Source organism: Rana temporaria, chromosome 4 (assembly GCF_905171775.1).
Source record: "Rana temporaria chromosome 4, aRanTem1.1, whole genome shotgun sequence".
NCBI classification, from domain to species: Eukaryota; Metazoa; Chordata; class Amphibia; order Anura; family Ranidae; genus Rana; species Rana temporaria.
In genome coordinates this window covers 142,242,300-142,263,429 of record NC_053492.1, presented here as the reverse complement: position 1 = coordinate 142,263,429, position 21,130 = coordinate 142,242,300, and the positions used below count along the sequence as shown (strand labels likewise).

Here is a 21,130-nt window from a genome sequence, read left to right as displayed (position 1 = left end):
AGCTTAAAAAGAGAACTTTCTGGAAGGAAAAACATAGACTATTATTGAGAGAGCGGGACTTTAAATGAAGCATGTGCAGGGATCAGATTACAATGGATAGGGGGAAAATAATAAATCTGGAATAAGTTATTAATTTCAAGACTTTCAAATAATGCACCGTCCATGACTATATTGCATTATTAAAGAAATTTGGTAAACATATATATATACTTAACAGAAAAAGCTGGGGTATTTAATATAGAAAAAAGGGGTTTTTTTTTGGGGCTATAAATTAGATGACAAACTCAAATACAGGTGAAGCAATAAACATTTCTAACCAGGTTCCTCCTTACCATCCAATCAGCAAGCCAAGTTCAACGGTCTAACTATACATATTAAAAGCAGAGGATTAGTCGCACACATTTGCAAATATATGTTTTAAGCTGCAGAGCCATCGCCAAGGCTCCCTGCGATTCTGCAGTCCTAACTACACATTTTTTAAAGTCTCCTCAATGGAGGCATGTACAAACTGATGGGTAGATGAAGGACAGGTGAATGGGGGGTGTGTCCCCACCTGCACCTATGCCTGGTAAGAAATGAAAAAACAAAACCACAAAAAGAAACTGCAGCAATAGATAAAATCAATGCAGACACCTGATTTAAACAATCGAGTCCCACAACTCACATGCTTCCATCCCTCATCATTTTGGAATAAAGGGGGGGGGGTTCAAATTTGGGACTTTGAATGAGGTGGTTAGTAAACCACCTCCATCCCTAGTTGTATAATAAAAAAGAAAGAGAGAGCGGGACTTTAAATGAAGCATGTGCAGGGATCAGATTACAATGGATAGGGGGAAAATAATAAATCTGGAATAAGTTATTAATTTCAAGACTTTCAAATAATGCACCGTCCATGACTATATTGCATTATTAAAGAAATTTGGTAAACATATATATATACTTAACAGAAAAAGCTGGGGTATTTAATATAGAAAAAAGGTTTTTTTTTTTTTTTTGGGGCTATAAATTAGATGACAAACTCAAATACAGGTGAAGCAATAAATTTCTTTAATAATGCAATATAGTCATGGACGGTGCATTATTTGAAAGTCTTGAAATTAATAACTTATTCCAGATTTATTATTTTCCCCCTATCCATTGTAATCTGATCCCTGCACATGCTTCATTTAAAGTCCCGCTCTCTCTTTCTTTTTTATTATACAACTAGGGATGGAGGTGGTTTACTAACCACCTCATTCAAAGTCCCAAATTTGAAACCCCCCCCCTTTATTCCAAAATGATGAGGGATGGAAGCATGTGAGTTGTGGGACTCGATTGTTTAAATCAGGTGTCTGCATTGATTTTATCTATTGCTGCAGTTTCTTTTTGTGGTTTTGTTTTTTCATTTCTTACCAGGCATAGGTGCAGGTGGGGACACACCCCCCATTCACCTGTCCTTCATCTACCCATCAGTTTGTACATGCCTCCATTGAGGAGACTTTAAAAAATGTGTAGTTAGGACTGCAGAATCGCAGGGAGCCTTGGCGATGGCTCTGCAGCTTAAAACATATATTTGCAAATGTGTGCGACTAATCCTCTGCTTTTAATATGTATAGTTAGACCGTTGAACTTGGCTTGCTGATTGGATGGTAAGGAGGAACCTGGTTAGAAATGTTTATTGCTTCACCTGTATTTGAGTTTGTCATCTAATTTATAGCCCCAAAAAAAAAAACCCCTTTTTTCTATATTAAATACCCCAGCTTTTTCTGTTAAGTATATATATATGTTTACCAAATTTCTTTAATAATGCAATATAGTCATGGACGGTGCATTATTTGAAAGTCTTGAAATTAATAACTTATTCCAGATTTATTATTTTCCCCCTATCCATTGTAATCTGATCCCTGCACATGCTTCATTTAAAGTCCCGCTCTCTCTTTCTTTTTTATTATACAACTAGGGATGGAGGTGGTTTACTAACCACCTCATTCAAAGTCCCAAATTTGAAACCCCCCCCCTTTATTCCAAAATGATGAGGGATGGAAGCATGTGAGTTGTGGGACTCGATTGTTTAAATCAGGTGTCTGCATTGATTTTATCTATTGCTGCAGTTTCTTTTTGTGGTTTTGTTTTTTCATTTCTTACCAGGCATAGGTGCAGGTGGGGACACACCCCCCATTCACCTGTCCTTCATCTACCCATCAGTTTGTACATGCCTCTATTGAGGAGACTTTAAAAAATGTGTAGTTAGGACTGCAGAATCGCAGGGAGCCTTGGCGATGGCTCTGCAGCTTAAAACATATATTTGCAAATGTGTGCGACTAATCCTCTGCTTTTAATATGTATAGTTAGACCGTTGAACTTGGCTTGCTGATTGGATGGTAAGGAGGAACCTGGTTAGAAATGTTTATTGCTTCACCTGTATTTGAGTTTGTCATCTAATTTATAGCCCCAAAAAAAAAACCCTTTTTTCTATATTAAATACCCCAGCTTTTTCTGTTAAGTATATATATATGTTTACCAAATTTCTTTAATAATGCAATATAGTCATGGACGGTGCATTATTTGAAAGTCTTGAAATTAATAACTTATTCCAGATTTATTATTTTCCCCCTATCCATTGTAATCTGATCCCTGCACATGCTTCATTTAAAGTCCCGCTCTCTCTTTCTTTTTTATTATACAACTAGGGATGGAGGTGGTTTACTAACCACCTCATTCAAAGTCCCAAATTTGAAACCCCCCCCCCTTTATTCCATAGACTATTATTGGTTTCAGATTTTAATTTATCATTGTATGTTTTGTGAATAGAAATAGATAGTGTTCCTTGTGCATAAAAGCACCATAAAAGATGACTCAGGTTGCCACAGACTGCCAAACAAACGGTGCGAAAAGAGGTTCAGGTGAGGGAAGTGTAGGGACATGCCACATACCCATATAGATAGATCGAATGTGTTTAGAGGTGACCCGTCTTGGCCAATATAAAGAAATGGCAAGTAATTGCGGGTACGCCTAAATAGTGAGGCAGAAAAAAAGAAAAAAAGTATATGTATATCTATATTGCCAGTGATAATGAAAGCAGGGAAAGATAATAGCGAAGCTCCACACGTCACCAGTAAAAAAGTGAAAGTAAACCACTTTGTGTATAGAAAGAGGCGAGATTATATCATAGAAGATGTAGTGAACCTACCATCCGTAATGATGGATAAGGAAAAATATATATATAAGAATTCCAAAGGAAATTCTGGATCACTGTGGTAACAAGTTCCAGGTAGCGAAATGGGTAAAGGTGTATGTTTTTGGACAGATATAGACTGGGGTGTAAATCTGGTGAAATAAAGGGTAAAAAATACTGATAAGGAAATAGGGCTTTTGCATTGCATAAGTGCAGATAGCAACCCCAATTCAGAGATCCATATATACATACCCAGATGTACAAGGTACAGCAAATGCAGGGCTAGTCCAGAATTAGGAAGGAGTGCAGGATCGTATGTATATACTGCACATTTGTAAATACGAGGGAAATATACCCATAAAAGTTAGGACAAAATCCCAAAATTGTGGGGACCAGACCATTAGAACAAAGCTGTGATGGTATGAGATGGTATCTGTATAAAAAGAGATAGATAAACAAAAGAGACAATCTAAGTAAGGGCTGGTCCAATACAGGAAGTAATGCCAGTCACCGCTGCCAAAAAGAGTCCTATAGAGGAGTACTCACCATGTCCGGATACACCTACTGTCTCGCACGCCACTGTGTATGGGAGCAAACGTGTAGCTTTCTGGGGATCCTGCTCCGTTATAAGCGTGCATGTCTCCGATCACGTGTGCGGATGGGACTTCCGCATCACGTGTTTCCGGCCAAAGACCACGAGAACCAATCACCTGTCTGCAAAAGCTCCATGGGCGTCAAATGACGCCTGCCAGAGCCGTCGCAATCACAGGGCCGTTCTTCGTGGAAGGGGAGGAGTGTAAGAACACGCTCCGCCAATGGGAACAGGCGGGGCGTGTCGAACCAGCACTGCACGCATTCGATGGCAAGGCCATCAGCATGAGTACAGGTCAGGCCGAAATTCTTCGTCCATCCCCTGACAACCCACAGCATAGAACACGCTGTGGTTATCTGGCCGTACACATCCCCCCCATAGAACCCCAAAGGGACGCACCAATCCCAGCAGCTGTGGCAACCAGAGTCATGGATAAACTTTCAGTACTAATTCCTAAAAAGAGGGAAATAATAAAAAACAAAAATGTATTATACATAGTAGCACGCCACAATTCAATACATGGTAAAAGTGGCCATGAATTACTTCTGCCATGTAAAGCGGAACATGTATTAGGTAATACAAGCATCTTCAATATTTTTAAATACAATTATGTCTAGACATTTCTAAATGCCTGTAAGAAGATGCAGGGATATGAAAAACAAAAGAGCAAAAGTAGCGGAGCAAGAAGAGGGAAGGAAACAAGGTAAGATAATATCTAACGGAGTATACTGCATATCAAAAAATATATAGTGCACTGCGGAGGGGGGGGGAGCAGAGTCATAGTGTAATATCTACTATGGAGACTTGGAAAGAAATCAATGTCTACCATAAAGATACCACCATGATAGACTATAAGAATGACTTATATGTTTTGAGTTTGTTGATTCCTGGGGGTTGGGTGGCATTCAATCTTTCAATCCACTTTGTTTCACTTTGTAAGATCTTCTTATCCCAGTCGCCTCCTCTTGGATCTCGTGTGATCACAGCTAGAACCAGGAAAGAGGCGGGGGATGGGGGGGTTCTATGGGGGGGATGTGTACGGCCAGATAACCACAGCGTGTTCTATGCTGTGGGTTGTCAGGGGATGGACGAAGAATTTCGGCCTGACCTGTACTCATGCTGATGGCTTTGCCATCGAATGCGTGCAGTGCTGGTTCGACACGCCCCGCCTGTTCCCATTGGCGGAGCGTGTTCTTACACTCCTCCCCTTCCACGAAGAACGGCCCTGTGATTGCGACGGCTCTGGCAGGCGTCATTTGACGCCCATGGAGCTTTTGCAGACAGGTGATTGGTTCTCGTGGTCTTTGGCCGGAAACACGTGATGCGGAAGTCCCATCCGCACACGTGATCGGAGACATGCACGCTTATAACGGAGCAGGATCCCCAGAAAGCTACACGTTTGCTCCCATACACAGTGGCGTGCGAGACAGTAGGTGTATCCGGACATGGTGAGTACTCCTCTATAGGACTCTTTTTGGCAGCGGTGACTGGCATTACTTCCTGTATTGGACCAGCCCTTACTTAGATTGTCTCTTTTGTTTATCTATCTCTTTTTATACAGATACCATCTCATACCATCACAGCTTTGTTCTAATGGTCTGGTCCCCACAATTTTGGGATTTTGTCCTAACTTTTATGGGTATATTTCCCTCGTATTTACAAATGTGCAGTATATACATACGATCCTGCACTCCTTCCTAATTCTGGACTAGCCCTGCATTTGCTGTACCTTGTACATCTGGGTATGTATATATGGATCTCTGAATTGGGGTTGCTATCTGCACTTATGCAATGCAAAAGCCCTATTTCCTTATCAGTATTTTTTACCCTTTATTTCACCAGATTTACACCCCAGTCTATATCTGTCCAAAAACATACACCTTTACCCATTTCGCTACCTGGAACTTGTTACCACAGTGATCCAGAATTTCCTGTGGAATTCTTATATATATATTTTTCCTTATCCATCATTACGGATGGTAGGTTCACTACATCTTCTATGATATAATCTCGCCTCTTTCTATACACAAAGTGGTTTACTTTCACTTTTTTACTGGTGACGTGTGGAGCTTCGCTATTATCTTTCCCTGCTTTCATTATCACTGGCAATATAGATATACATATACTTTTTTCTTTTTTTCTGCCTCACTATTTAGGCATACCCGCAATTACTTGCCATTTCTTTATATTGGCGAAGACGGGTCACCTCTAAACACATTCGATCTATCTATATGGGTATGTGGCATGTCCCTACACTTCCCTCACCTGAACCTCTTTTCGCACCGTTTGTTTGGCAGTCTGTGGCAACCTGAGTCATCTTTTATGGTGCTTTTATGCACAAGGAACACTATCTATTTCTATTCACAAAACATACAATGATAAATTAAAATCTGAAACCAATAATAGTCTATGTTTTTCCTTCCAGAAAGTTCTCTTTTTAAGCTCCTGAAGAAGCAGTAACTTGCGAAACATGTAAAGCCTATTTATCAAAAAAACGCCAATTGAAATCTATGTTTGTTCACCAACTGTTGTTGTTGTCCCTTGTGGATTATTTGTGGTTTTTGTACAACCCCCCTGGGTTATTAGCATTTTAGAGATACTCTATGCTTACTAATGTTTTTAATGTAGCTAAATATATGTTTTTTTATATTGTTTTTCTGTACTGTAATTGTTGATTCAATTACCCAGGTTTCTGGGCTTGTATCAATAAAAAACTTTTTATATCTTATGTTGACCATTGGTGCCTATAAAGTCCATTATTCCTCCAAAATTAAAAATCTCAGTTTAAATAAGTAGTTAAAGTAGTTAAGGTAGTTACGCTTTAAGCTGGGCATAGACAGTTCGTTTTTGTTATCCATTCAGCCAGCAGGCTAAACAAAAAAAAAAAATCAGAATCCTCCATCCACACGAGAAAGGTGGACGTAATCCACTTCCCCACCGGTACATTGTATTTTGACAGCAGCTCCCGCTGCTGTCAGAATGCACTGATCACTCGCTGTAGCCACAGGTCAACAAAAATTCATTGGTTGTGCCAAAGTCGCAACTCGCAACCCATACTTTTTGCGTTTTCTTAGAAACGTCATAAAACCTACGCCAAACATATAACCCTTCCCCCTCCCAAAGTGACAGAAATCACAATGTGTTTTGCAAAATACAGTTCCAAAAAATATCATAAAATGTATTATTTTATTGTAAAGTAGTGGCCCGGAATATATCTGTAAAACAGTCTCATCTGACCTGCAGCTTTTTAAAGCAGGTATTATGTACAAAACAGTGAAGTAATTTATAAAGCATAGATGCATTTATTCCAACTCTTCTGTACGCAACACAATGAGTTGGTGGCTGAATTTATAGTTAAATAGGGAGTCTACAGAATGCTGTTTTATCACTAATTCACTTTAATATAATGTGTTATGTTGAATAAGGTTCTTATAAGCATTGCCAGGTCTTCCAATGAATTCTTTAAGAGGGAAATTATAGATTACACAGTGTTCTCGCATTCTATGTGGAACACACTGCAAAAACATAGTTCAAGAACACTTCAGATAGAAAACAAGGTATAAAAAGCTTCCTGAACAATAATTAAACCACTTTGCATCTGCATTTCTCCTAAAGGAATGTGTTTATGTGACTAAACCTTCCACATATTATTCAATAATGTATATTTATTGTCAGTTGTCCTTGATGATCAATTATCAAAGGGTGCATCTGAGGTCTGGTCACCATTTTGTTCTAAAAACTGTCTGCCCCAGGTGACACTATACCCACCCTGACATGGGCTATAGGTAGATTTTCCCATGCAGGAGAGGATATACTTTTCCATTTCTCGGTGGGGTGGGGGATTCTCATAGTAATATCACAACCCAAACAAAAATACATACATTTTTTGGTTTCTACTGTTATTGTGGGTCAAAATAGTCAACCACTTCATTTAACATTGGTGGTCAGTGGCTTGATTTTCAGTCATATGATACATATACTTTAACCACTTCTCACCCAGCCTTTAGCAAAATGACGGCTGGGTGGGACTCTCATCTTTTCAGGTGGATGTCAATTGGGCTTTCATTTGGTGGTAAATGGTAATGGATATCTCCTACTGACACTGATACCAAGTTAAAAACATTTTTTTTTTAAATCCTACCTAAAATTTATGGACCCTGACTAACCTTGACACTGACCTAGCTCCAACCCAAATTTAGCTATCTTTACTTTTTTATTACACACATTTATTTCTGTAAGCTGTTTTTCTCTTGCATGGGAAAAAAAAGATACAATATATATTTTTCTCCATTCAAGAGTAGAAAAACACAGCAGAAGGCTGTACAATGACTGATCACTGTGACAGCCAAGTAGAGGCTATCTCAGCGATTAGGAGATCGGAAACCGGGCATCCCAGTTCCCAATCATTAGTATGGAACCAAGAGCTCTTAGTAAGAGCCAAGTCTTTGTGCAATATACATCATAAACACAGCGACACATAAATTGGGCTCATGTAAGAAGACTCACTTCTGTGAGGCCACATAGATGCATACACTCCATGGGAAGGGGTTAAGGGTCCATTACAAAACCTGAGTTCTCTGTAATCCACTGCTGTCATATTTTAATGGCCTTCTCACTGGTTCATTGGAAGTGATTTACCTTAATCCTGTCTAGTGTAACTCCCAACATCTCTGCCTCCTGCAACACCAATGAAATTGAAACTTTAGGGCCTCTTGCACACTGTACTGATGTATGAACATCAGACACGATTGGTAGAAAAAATCCTAGGACAGGCTGTATATCATGTGTGTGTATTTTCACGTAATTGTGCATATAAGTGCATACATGCACAGAAACTTGAAAATTCTTCCAATTTTATTTTAATAAAGGACGTGTGGCATATGTGCATATTATGCCATTAAGAAAAAGTAATGTACACAAACATAATAAATTACTGATGTTTATACTCAGAATCTTGTTCACAGAAAGATGTGCATATGCATATAAATCCCATTCATCCTCTTTTTAAGGCTCTGTACTCTACATGGTATTACTGATCTCTACGCAACTTGTGCATTATTCCATAGACAACAATGCAACTGTGTCCAGATCAGTAAAAAGCATGGTGTTATTTTTTTTATTTTTTTGCTCCCATGTGCAAGAGGCCTAAAACAGGTTTGCATTTTCATTGGAGGCTGTGTAATGGTTAGGACAGACAGTTTGCTACATTAGGCTTTCATTTATTAAATGCAGCAAGGAGGCAATACCTGTTCTAGCAGTTAGGAAAAGAGGTTCTTGGATTACTAGATTAATGATGAAAAGGAAGTGGATAGAAACATGTTTTATATTGGTGCAATGCTACTTTTGACAAGCAGAAAATAAAATGCAATCTTTTAGATCAGTTTCAATAAATGTACAATATCTCTATGTTTTGTCATTATGCCATGCTTTGGAACAAAAGGGATACATCTCACTAATTTCATTTGCATTTTTCAGAACTCTTGTAGCTTGATTTAACTAAAAAAAAAAAAGAAGAATATCTAGACAATACAGGAATGATCTTTAACTTGCATCTTCTGTCTTCTGGATTAGTGAATATTTAGATTACAGCCAATTGTTTCTACTGTGGAGAGTTGGGCACTCCAGATATTGTTGCTGCTGTTTTGATTCATAACTAAAACCATTTCATGTCCTTAACATTGTATAAAGCAGATCAATTAAATAAAATAAAATAAATATAAGTTGTACAAAGTGTTTATTTTCACCTTAGGGACCCTGCCTATAATTTGCACAAATAAAAGTGATGTCTCAGGCCTCGTACACACGACCGGATCTATCCGCTGGGATTGATCCGTGGATCAGTTCCAGCAGATAGATCCGGTCGTGTGTACAGCCTAGCGGACATTTCCCCACGGATTAAAATCCGGCCGATCGATTTCAAGCGGATAAAAATTTCTTAGCATGCAAAGAAATCTATCCGCTTGAATCCTGTCCAGCGGATTGATCCGGTCGTCTGTACAGACTCACCGGATCAATCCGTCCGCTCCCCTCCCTCGCATGCGTCGTAATGATTCGACGCATGCGTGGAAGTACTTACCTTCCAGCGTCGCGCACGTCGCCGTGTCATCGTCGCGGCGACGGCGCGACACGTCACCGCAGATGTATTCCGCACTGATTTTGATCCGATGGTGTGTACAAGCCATCGGATCAAAATCCGGAGGAGGAATCTCCGCTGGAAACGGTCCAGCGGACTGTTTCCAGCGGAGATCCCCTCGTCTGTACGAGGCCTTAGGGGGAAAAAAATGAGAGGCTACAACCTCCGAAGTAAACCCTAATGCCGCGTACACACGATAATTTTTCGGCATGAAAAAAAACGTAGTTTTTAAAAACGTCATTTAAAAAATTCGAACATGCTGCATTTTTTAATGTTGTTTTAAAAAATGTTGTTTTTCGGGTTGTAAAAAATGATCGTGTGTGGGCTAAAACAACGTTTTAGACCCGCGCATGCTCAGAAGCAAGTTATGAGATGGGAGCGCTCGTAAAACTACCATTCATAATGGAGGAAGCACATTCATCACGCTGTAACAGACAAAAAGCGCTAATCGTCTTTTACTAACAAGGAATCAGCTAAAGCAGCCCAAAGACGAATAGAACTTCCCCTTTATAGTGCCGTTGTACGTGTTTTACGTCACCGCGCTTTGTTCATAATTTATTAAAAACGATGGTGTGTGGGCAACGTCGTTTTTTTAATGATGAAGTTGGAAAAACTTTGTTTTTTGGACATGCTGAAAAACTAAGTTTTCTTTCATGCCGAAAAATGATCGTGTGTACGCGGCATTAGGATACAAAAAAATTAAGATGAAGTTGGCAACATCGTTGAGCTAATATAGTAATGTGGCCATACTAGGCCAAAGATGTCATGGGCATCTCGCACCTTTGTGTAGTGCAGCTGTGGCAATCTACCACTAGCTGATTGGCCTGGCACCATCGTCTTCCTTCCAGATTTCGAATTTTGATCCCAAGCTCATTCCTACTACTGACAAAACAAAGCACATTGATGACAAAGAGGTGGGCAAATCAATATTGTGTCTGTTTTTTCTGGCACCTGTGTGGCTTTCATCTTGTACTCACTATGAAGAAATACACCTGCATCGTGAAACTTTCAAAAGTGCTGGTGTTTTGTGGCTTGAGCTAAATAATATGCTGCTTCTCCTTCACTATGCAATCATAGCGGACGAGAACAAGACCTAGTTAGATATATTGAATACTGATATATATTAAAACTACGTTTTTGTGAGTTTCTTAGTTATTGTAATCAATCAGCATACTATATCCCACCCCCATAGTGTTTGGAAATACGAGGACATGGTGGAGGAGGGAGGGAGGCTCTATTGTCATGTGGGCTGCACATTTTTAGCACCGATCACTGTATTAGTGTCACTGGTTCCCAAAATTTTTAAAATGTGCCAGATTTCCAGCAATACTTTTGCAGTCCAGCTATAAATCACTGAACTGAACTGATACTAGTATAAAAATAAATAACAAAAAATTCCAGTATTTATACACCATAGTTTGTAGACACTAAGGCCCCATACACACGAGAGGATTTATCCGCGGATACGGTCCAGCGGACCGTTTCCACGGATAAATCCTCTCAAAGATTTCCGCAGATTTCTATGCGATGGAGTGTACACACCATCGCATTGAAATCCGCGCGGAAATCCTCTGGCGATGACGTGTCGCGCCGTCGCCGCGATTATGACGCGCGACGGGCGCGACGCTGTCATATAAGGAATTCCACGCATGCGTCAAATCATTACGACGCGTGCGGGGAATCCCTTTGGACGGATGGATCCGGTGAGTCTGTACAGACGAGCGGATCCATCTGTTGGGATGGATTCCAGCAGATGGATTTGTTGTGCATGTCAGCAAATATCCGATCTGCTGGAATCCATCCCAGAGGAGATTTCTCCGCGGAAACAGATCCGCTGGCGTGTACACACCATAGGATCTATCCGCAGAAACCCATTTGCTGGGATTTATCTGCGGATGGATTCTATCGTGTGTATGGGGCCTTAGGCTCAGATTCTCAAAGGACTTACGACGGCGCAGCGCCATGTACGCCGTCGTAAGTCCTAATCTGACCCGTCGTATCTATGGGTCTGATTCTTAGAATCAGTTACGCATAGATATCCATTAGATCCGACAGGCGTAAGTCTCTTACGCCGTCGGATCTTAACTGCATTTTTTTTGACCGCTAAGTGGTGCTTCTGTCAAATTCTGCATCGAGTATGCAAATTAGCTAGATACGCGAATTCCCGAACGTGCGCGCGGCCGACGCAGTAAAGTTACGACGTTTACGTTAGGCTTTTCCCGGCGTAAAGTTGCCCCTGCTATATGAGGCGCAGCCAATGTTAAGTATGGCCGTCGTTCCCGCGTCGAAATTTTAAAAAGTTACGTTGTTTGCGTAAGTCGTCCGTGAATGGGACTGGACGTCATTTACGTTCACGTTGAAACCAATGACGTCCTTGCGGCGTACTTTGGAGCAATGCACACTGGGAAATTCCACGGACGGCGCATGCGCCGTTCCGCAAAAACGTCAATCACGTCGGGTCACAGTAGTTTTGCATAAAACACGCCCCCCTGATATAAATTTGAATTAGGCGGGCTTATGCCGGCCGATTTACGCTACGCTGCCGCAACTTACGGAGCAAGTGCTTTGAGAATACAGCACTTGCCCCTGTAAGTTGCGGAGGCGTAACGTAAATCAGATACGTTACGCCCGCACAATTTTACAAGGCTCTACGTGAATCCGGGCCTATAACTTTTGCACAAACCAATCAATACGCTTACCAAAAATATGTAGCAAAATACATTTTGGCCTAAATTTATGAAGACTTTTTTTTTATTGGATATGATTTCTAGCAGAAAGTAGAAAATATCTTTTTTTTTTCTAAATCGTCGGTCTATTGTCGATTATAGCACAATTAAAAAAAAAAAACTGTGATCAAATACAACCAAAAGAAAGCTCTAGTTGTGGAAAAAAGATGATATAAATTTTGTTTAGGCAAGGTTTTGCAAGACCGAGCAATTGTCAGTTAAAATAATGCAGTGCATGATCATTAAGGGGGTAAGTCTTCTGGAGGTCAAGTGGTTTTCAGTATAGCACTGGGGTAGAAGATCAGCCAGTCTTACACCCTGACCAAGCATGAACACTACTGCTAAGAGAGGGAAAATACTGGACAAATAGTATTTCCAGACATACCAGTAACTCTGCACTGCAATAATAATTCACATGTGGAAACTCTAATTATTATGAATGTGGACTGATGACTGGCACTCTTTAACCAGTTAAGAACCGCCGCACGACTATTTACGTCGGCAGAATGGCACGGCTTGGCACATGGACGTACAGGTACGTCCCTTTAAGATGCCCAGCTGTGGGTCGCGAGCGCGCCGCCGGCACGCTCACAACCCGGTCCTGTCCTTTGTGACTGTGCCCGCGGGACCCGATTGCTGCCGGTGTCCCGCGATTGGGTCACAGAGAGGAAGAACGGGGAGAGGTGAGTGTAAACAAACCTTCCCCGTTCTTCCTAGTGTGGCTGTCAGTGATCGTCTGTTCTCTGTGTTAGGGAACGACGATCAGTGACGTCACACGCACAGCCACGCCCCTCACAGTAAGAACACTCCCTTAGTACACACTTAACCCCTACAGCGCCCCCTCCTGATTAACCCCTTTACTGCCAGTGTCATTTTCACAGTAATCAGTGCATTTTTATAGCGAAAATGTTCCCAAAAATGTGTCGAAAGTGTGCAATGTGTCCGCCATAATGTCGCAGTCATGAAAAAAAAATTGCTGATCGCCGCCATTAGTAGTAAAAAAAATAATGATAAAAATTCCATAAAACTATCCCCTATTTTGTAAACGCTATCAATTTTGTGCAAACCAATCAAACGCTTATTGCGATTTTTTTTTACCAAACATATGTAGAAGAAAACGTATCAGCCTAAACTGAGAAAAAAATAATGTTTTTTTTATATATTTTTGGGGGATATTTATTATAGCAAAAAGTAAAACAATATTGTTTTTTTTTTAAATTGTCGTTCTATTTTTGTTTATGGCGCAAAAAATATGGTGATCAAATGCCACCAAAACAAATCTACATATGGGAAAAAAAGGACGACAATTTTGTTTGGGAGCCATGTCGCACAACCGTGCAATTGTCAGTTAAAGCGACGCAGTGCCAAATCGCAAAAAGGGGCCAGGTCCTTTACCTGCATATTGGTCTGGGTCTTAAGTGGTTAATTTAACAGACTGTACCAACAACTTTATAATACACAAGCATGAGTATAGCAACTATTCTCAATACAAAACAGAAGGGCTCCAATATTACTATAGTTGCTGCCATGATTAGCTTTAGCTTGACCACATAAAGTTACTGATAAATGACATTTGTTTTTGTTTTTTACAGCACATCACGGCTCCTGTATTATAATTACATAAACTTTATAGTTATATCATAAAGCCTAATTGTTTATATATAGTGATAGCTGCAGTGCATTTTATATTAATCAGTAGAACACTAAGGAATAAAAAAAAAGGAATACCTTTTCTCATAGGAAATCTAAACAGCACTGACCTGATCTGTAGCCATGTGAGCATTGGCGTGGTCCCCCCTCCAAATACCCACACTGTAAAGAAGACAACCAACAGTGTTGTGGTAAACATCATTTGCTTGGGCTGAGTCTCTGTATCTCGAATTGCTAGAGCAAAGGCAATTGCTCCACGTAAACCTGTAAAAAAAGAGCAATTACAAGATTTTAAAGAAAACTTTGCTCTGAAAACTCCTCAGAGGGCACATCCCTAACGAATTACATTAATGTATACATTGTTAAACAGAATTTTTTTTTTTTATAATAGAGTGTACCTGTGCTTTTCTATTTTTTTTAGGTATCTGACCCCTGCGGCTATTTTGCTGGTATGTACGTAATGTCCTGTGTCCCACACTGTCTCCTGGGAGCTTGTGTCATTGTGTCATTGTTTCCAGAAGTCAGTGCGGAATCCTGCCGCAAATTCTCGCGGGATTTGGTTTGGTATCGTCTGTATTTGTTGTGTATACTTTTTGTTGCCATCACAACGGGGCGGGAACTTCTGATGACGCAGCCCGTTGTGATGGCAACCAGGAAGTTGCGCCATTACAACTGAGCATGCGCGGGAACGAGCAAGGAATGCTGGTAGCTCAGCATTCACTGGAACCAGGAAGTTAGGGCCAGATTCACAGTGGAGATACGACGGCGTATCTGCTGATACTCCGTCATATCTCTGTTTTTATCTATGCGACTGATTCATAGAATCAGTTACGCATAGATAGCCATAAGATCCGACAGGTGTAATTGTTTTACACTGTCGGATCTTAAGATGCAATACCGCGGCCGCCGCTGGGGGGAGTTTGCGCCGTAAACCAGCATCGGGTATGCAAATTAGGAGTTACGGCGATTCCCGACGGTTTTTCACGTTCGCTACGTCGCCGCTAGTCTAGTTTCCCGTCGCAAAGTTAGTCGTTTTTTTTGTTGCCTTAACTTTACACAGCAATCGTATTGCTGTATAAAATATGTCCGTCGTACCCGCGTAGAAATTTAAAAAATAACGTTGTTTGCGTAAGCCGTCCGGGAATAGGGAATTACGCTACACGCGTCGCCGTTCGAAAAAGTGACATCACGCCACGCAATGCACGGCGGGAGTTCGGAAACGGAGCATGCGTGGTAGGTCCGGCACGGGAGCGCGCCCATTTAAATTGGCCCGCCTTGCGCCGGAGGCCGCGGGCGTAGGTTTTCATCGCAAGTGCTTGGTGAATCAGGCACTTGCGATGAAAAATTGCAGCGGTGTAACGTATCTACAATACGTTACGCCGCCACTGCCCTACGTGAATCTGGCTCTTAATGCTTGTGGGCGTCCACAGTTTTTACAACTTCATTTTTACATGGAAACAGGACATCAGGGGAGATAATTTCTCGAAACAGTGAGTGAGACATTGAGATTAGGTGATTGCGTGAATGGTTGAAAAAAAAAAAGAAAAAAAAGAACCGTCGGTGGACCTCCGCTTTAAGGACCAGGCCTATTATTCAAACTAGTTGTTCACAAGTTAAAATCATATTTTTTTGCTAGAAAATTACTTTGAACTCCCAAACATTATTTTTTTTTCTAACACCCTAGAGAATAAAATGGCGGTAGTTACAATACTTTCTGTCACACCGTATTTGCGCAGCAGTCTTAAAAGCACACTTACAAGTGCACAAGACAACAGTAAAGTTAGCCCAATTTTTGGATATTGTGAAAGATGATGTTACACCGAGTAAATTGATACCCAACATGTCACTTCAAAATTGCGTCCGCTCTTGGAATGGCGACAAACTTTTACCCTTAAAAATCTCCATAGGCAACATTTAAAAAATTCTACAGGTTGCATGTTTTGAGTTACAGAGGAGGTCTTCTTATTTATTTTACTTTTAATTTTTTTTTTTTTCCACTGTTCATTAAAAAAAAAAAAAGAAGTGTCACTTTTATTCCTATTACAAGGAATGTAAACATCTATTGTAATAGAAAACAAAAAGCATGACAGAAGCTCCTAAATATGAGATCTGGGGTAAAAAATAACCAGTCTTTTCTTTTATTCATATATATATATATATATATATATATATATATATATATATATATATATATATACACACACACATATATATATATTATATTGTAAGCTCTGATGAGGCCAAGTGTGTTGAACCAAATCTACTTTAGACAAAGCAGTAGATGTAGTACCATAGAAACACGTCTCATATATTTATGCACATTTAATAAACCAAACAAAGCACAGAATGTACCAAAATCAAACAACAAATAGGAATTCATCTTTCATTAATATGATTACAGTAACATTAAATCAGATTCGATTTCTATTGGCTTTTCTTATTTCCCTACTGAATAAATCAATTGTTCACCATAGTAACTGGAACTGGTAGGATGGCTGATAAGGAAATGCAGACTGGCATTCTAGCATTTGTCAGGTCTAAACTGTCTGAGTGTATTTTGGGCCTGTCTGAGCTTCTGCATGCTTCTCTCCTTCTGCTTGGTGTTGGCAAAACAACATTTAGAGTAGCCTGTACACATTCTGCTTATAAACACCAACGTGGTAATAAAATTGCTGCAGTGCCAGTACATCAGAGCTGTACCCACATATACAAAGGCAGGCTGCAGTGCTGATTGTATACCCAGCCTGGACTTGTCATAAGAATCTAACTTACCTGGTTCATAGATTATTCATCTCGACATCATGGGGCAGATCCACAAAAGGATTACGCCGGCGTATCTATAGATACGCCGGCGTAATTTTAAAATTCCTGCGTCGTATCTTTGTTTTGTATCTACAAAACAAGATACGACGGCAGCTCGGGTCGATCCGACAGGCGTACGTCTTAGTACGCCGTCGGACCTTAGGTGCATTTTTTCCGCCGGCCGCTGGGTGGCATTTCCGTCGAATTCCGTGTCGAGTATGCAAATTAGCTATTTACGGCGATCAACTAACGTACGTCCGGCCGGCGCATTGTTTTTACATCGTTTGCGTTCGGCTTTTTCCGGCATATAGTTAAAGCTGCTATTCTGAGGCGTACTCAATGTTAAGTATGGCCGTCGTTCCCGCGTACAATTTTGAATTTTTTACGTTGTTTGTGTAAGTCGTTCGCGAATAGGAATTTGCGTCGAATGACGTCACCGTCGTAAGCATTGGCTTGTTCCGGTTAAATTTCGAGCATGCGCACTGGGATACCCCCAGGGACGGCGCAGTTAAAAAAAAACACTGTTTACGTCGGGTCACGACGTATTTATATAAAACACGCCCCCATTACAACCATTTGAATTCCGCGCTCTTACGCCGCCCAAGATACACTACGCCGCCGTAACTTACGGCGCAAATTCTTTGTGGATTCGAAAAAAATAAAAATTAAGTTACGGCGGCGTAGTGTATCTTAGATACGCTGCGCCCGGCGTACAGCTGCACGAGGATCTGCCCCCATGTGTTTAAAATAAACATACATATGTATGACATTCTTGGGTTCACTGGGAGCTGTATGGTTAACAAACTAAAATACATGTACTTTACTCTAAATTTAAAATAACCAATAAACCTAGAACACAATAATTCTCAGTAAAGCATAACTAATTTAGCCTCTAGGATTGTATGAAAAATGCTAGAACGACCGGAATGCAATCAGTGCAAACACGAATAACAGTTACAATGTAAATTAGGCTGGAAATGTTTAACATTATAGAGCATCCATGTAATACAAATTGGTAATAACACACAAAAAACATGCAGCACTTTAATGTTTTCCCAACACAGCGTGGATCATGTATACTATGTATATTGGTTTTATAAAGAGAATGGTCTGTAAAATACACAGCTGTGGCATTGTGTTGTTTGTTGTGCATAAAGTAGCAAACTCATGCACTCACTAAAATATCCTTATCCCACTGTGCCTTTCATCATAGCATCTGTAAAAAACAACAGATCAATGCATATTTACAGTATAAACTAAGAACCTGAAAGAATGACACCAAAATGAACTGTGGCAAATATAAGACCCCTTTCACACTGGGCGTTAGTGATAAAGCACTGCTAATTTAGCAGCAATTTACCGCTAGTGGGACGCTTTTAGCCCCCCAGAAGGTATTAAAAAGGGGTTAAAAGCCTCCTCTTAATGCTGCTTTCAAAGTGCTTTTTTAAGGCAATTTGAAAGCAGCGCCCTTTCATTTAATGGAGCAGGGGCGGTGGAGGAGCAGTGGATACAGCACTCCTCCTCCGCCCCAAAGATCTGCTTGCAGGACTTTTTTTCCTGTCCTCCAAACACACATCCCCAGTGTGAAAGCATACTGGCTTTCACACTGGGGATGCAGAAGAGGCAGTTTACAGGTGCTTTATAGGCGCTATTTGTAGCGCAAAAACACCTGTAAAGCGCCTCAGTGTGAAAGGGGTCTTACTGTATCTCTCAAGATTGATTTGATACACAAGTTGGTCCAAAAAAATGAAAAAATAAGTAGTAGACCACTAGGTGCATTTTTTTTCAGACCTGCAAGATAAAGCCATTATTTGAAATTTGCCTGAAAACGAAGCATTTTAATCTTGTACTTACGGCAAAATAATAGGTACTCTAAATATCTCCTAACCATGCACAGATTAGAAGATATTTACTATATATGCAGCCAATGATGTCATCGGCACATGTGCTCCAAAGAAACGGCCACCCAGGCAGGGCTGGACTGGGACAAAAATTTGGCCCTGGACTTCATCCAGACCGGCCCACTTTATTTCAATAAAATGCAAACCCCCAACCCCCCCCCTGAAAAATCACGCCCACCAAAAGGCCCCTACATCCATTATTGTATATCATGAGAGGGTGAGAGAGGGGAATGAGAGCGAGGGGGTGAGTGTAAGAAAAAGAGAGTGAGTGTAAAAGAGAGGGGGTGAGTGTAGGACCCCTTTCACACTGAGGCGTTTTTTAGGCGCTTTTGGGCTAAAAATAGCGCCTGTAAAGCGACTAAAAAACGCCTCCGCTGCAGTCCCCAAACACGAAGGGCCTGATATGGAATTTGGGGGACCTCCACACATTTTATTTTTAAATTTTGGTTCGAGGTAATGGACTAAGGGAGGGAAACCATGCCGCTTTTTTTTTTTTCAATTAATTTTATCTGTATTGCTGGGACCCGGCAATTCATTATAGCCGCGAGTAGTTTTAAATTACTATTTTTCCTTTAGAAATGTTATTTTGCGCATAGACTGTTATAAACACTGGAACATGCTCTACTTTACAGGCATACTATAGACACCCCTCAGGTACAAAATTTAAGGGAATATTTCACTTTTATTGTTTTACTTTAAGCACTATTAAAATCACTGCTCCCGGAAAAACTGCAGTTTTTAAAACTTTTTTTTGCATTGATACACGTCCCCAGGGGCAGGACCCAGGACCTCAAACACTTTTTATGACAATAACTTGCATATTAACCTTTAAAATGATCACTTTTGATTTCTCCCATAGACTTTTAAAGGGTGTTCCGCGGCTTTCGAATTTGCCACAAACACCCCAAATTGTTTGCTATTCGGCGAACTGGCAAACAGCCAATGTTCGAGTCAAACTCATGTTCGACCCAAACATAAAGCTCATCCCTAATTACTGGCTGCATCACCAGGTAAAATAAAGGAAAAAATTAACTAGGAAAGAAAACAATTTCATACATCAAGTATTGGTTAGCTGCAAAATATAAAAACATTGGGGCAGATCCCCAAAGAAATTACGCCGGCGTATCTACTGATATGCCGGCGTAATTTCAAAATTCCCGCGTCGTATCTTTGTTTTGAATCCTCAAAACAAGATACGACGGCATCTGGGTTAGATCCGACAGGCGTACGCTGTCGGATCTAAGATGCAATTTTCCGGCGGCCGCTGGGTGGCGTTCATGTCGTAATCCGCGTTGAGTATGCAAATTAGCTATTTCTGACTATCCACGAACGTACGAGTGGCCGTCGCAATCTTTTACGTCGTTTCCGTTCCGCTTTTTCCGGCGTATAGTTAAAGCTGCTATCTGGTGGCGTACTCTATGTTAAGTATGGCGTCTAATTTTTAAATTTTTACGTCGTTTGCGTAAGTCGTCCGTGAATGGGGCTGGACGCCATTTACGTTCACAACGAAAACAGTGACGTCCTTGTGACATCATTTGGAGCAATGCACCCTGGGAGTTTTGACGGACGGGGCATGCGCAGTTCGTTCGACATGGGGACACGCTTCATTTAAATTAAACACGCCCCCTACTCGCCGCATTTGAATTCCGCTGCCTTACGCCGCGAGAAATACACTACGCCGCCGTAACTTGCGGCGCAAATTCTTTCTGGATTCAAACCAAAGCCAGGTAAGTTACGGCGGCGTAGCGTATCTCAGATATTCTGCGCCGGTGCAGATCTTTGAGGATCTGCCCCATTGTTTTGGGTTTAATACCACTTCATGTTCCACTTGAGTACAAATTGATTTCTTAAAATGTGAGGAGTAGAGCTCACTCTTAAATTATGTTTTTCTTATTTCCCTTGATTGGATTTTCAGAGGGAATACAGGTTTACCATATTAGCCAACATTCACTTGTCAACATGAATATAGAGTTTTTAAAGTAAATATTCACTTTGCTAGGTGAACAGACTAAACTTTGTTAGTAAATCAACTCCAATGCACTAAAGTAAAGTGTTTTTGTATTAATGATTACAAAATGTCCTTTCAGTAGAGTAAGTACACTGAAGCAGAATTTTTTTTAGAAAAAAAAAAAATCTGCAACTCATAAAAGCTCTACCATTTTTTGGGTGTAT

At 40.6% G+C, this 21,130-nt stretch overlaps 1 protein-coding gene across 1 annotated transcript in view; it reads right to left on the bottom strand.

Annotated features, from left to right (window-relative positions):
• SLC9A9 (solute carrier family 9 member A9) overlaps positions 1–21,130 on the bottom strand; it is an 876,572-nt gene that overhangs the window by 342,442 nt on the left and 513,000 nt on the right. The window contains exon 12 of the mRNA XM_040349109.1: positions 14,366–14,519. Coding sequence (XP_040205043.1) covers positions 14,366–14,519 — 154 coding nt within the window. The remainder of the gene's footprint in view (positions 1–14,365; positions 14,520–21,130) is intronic.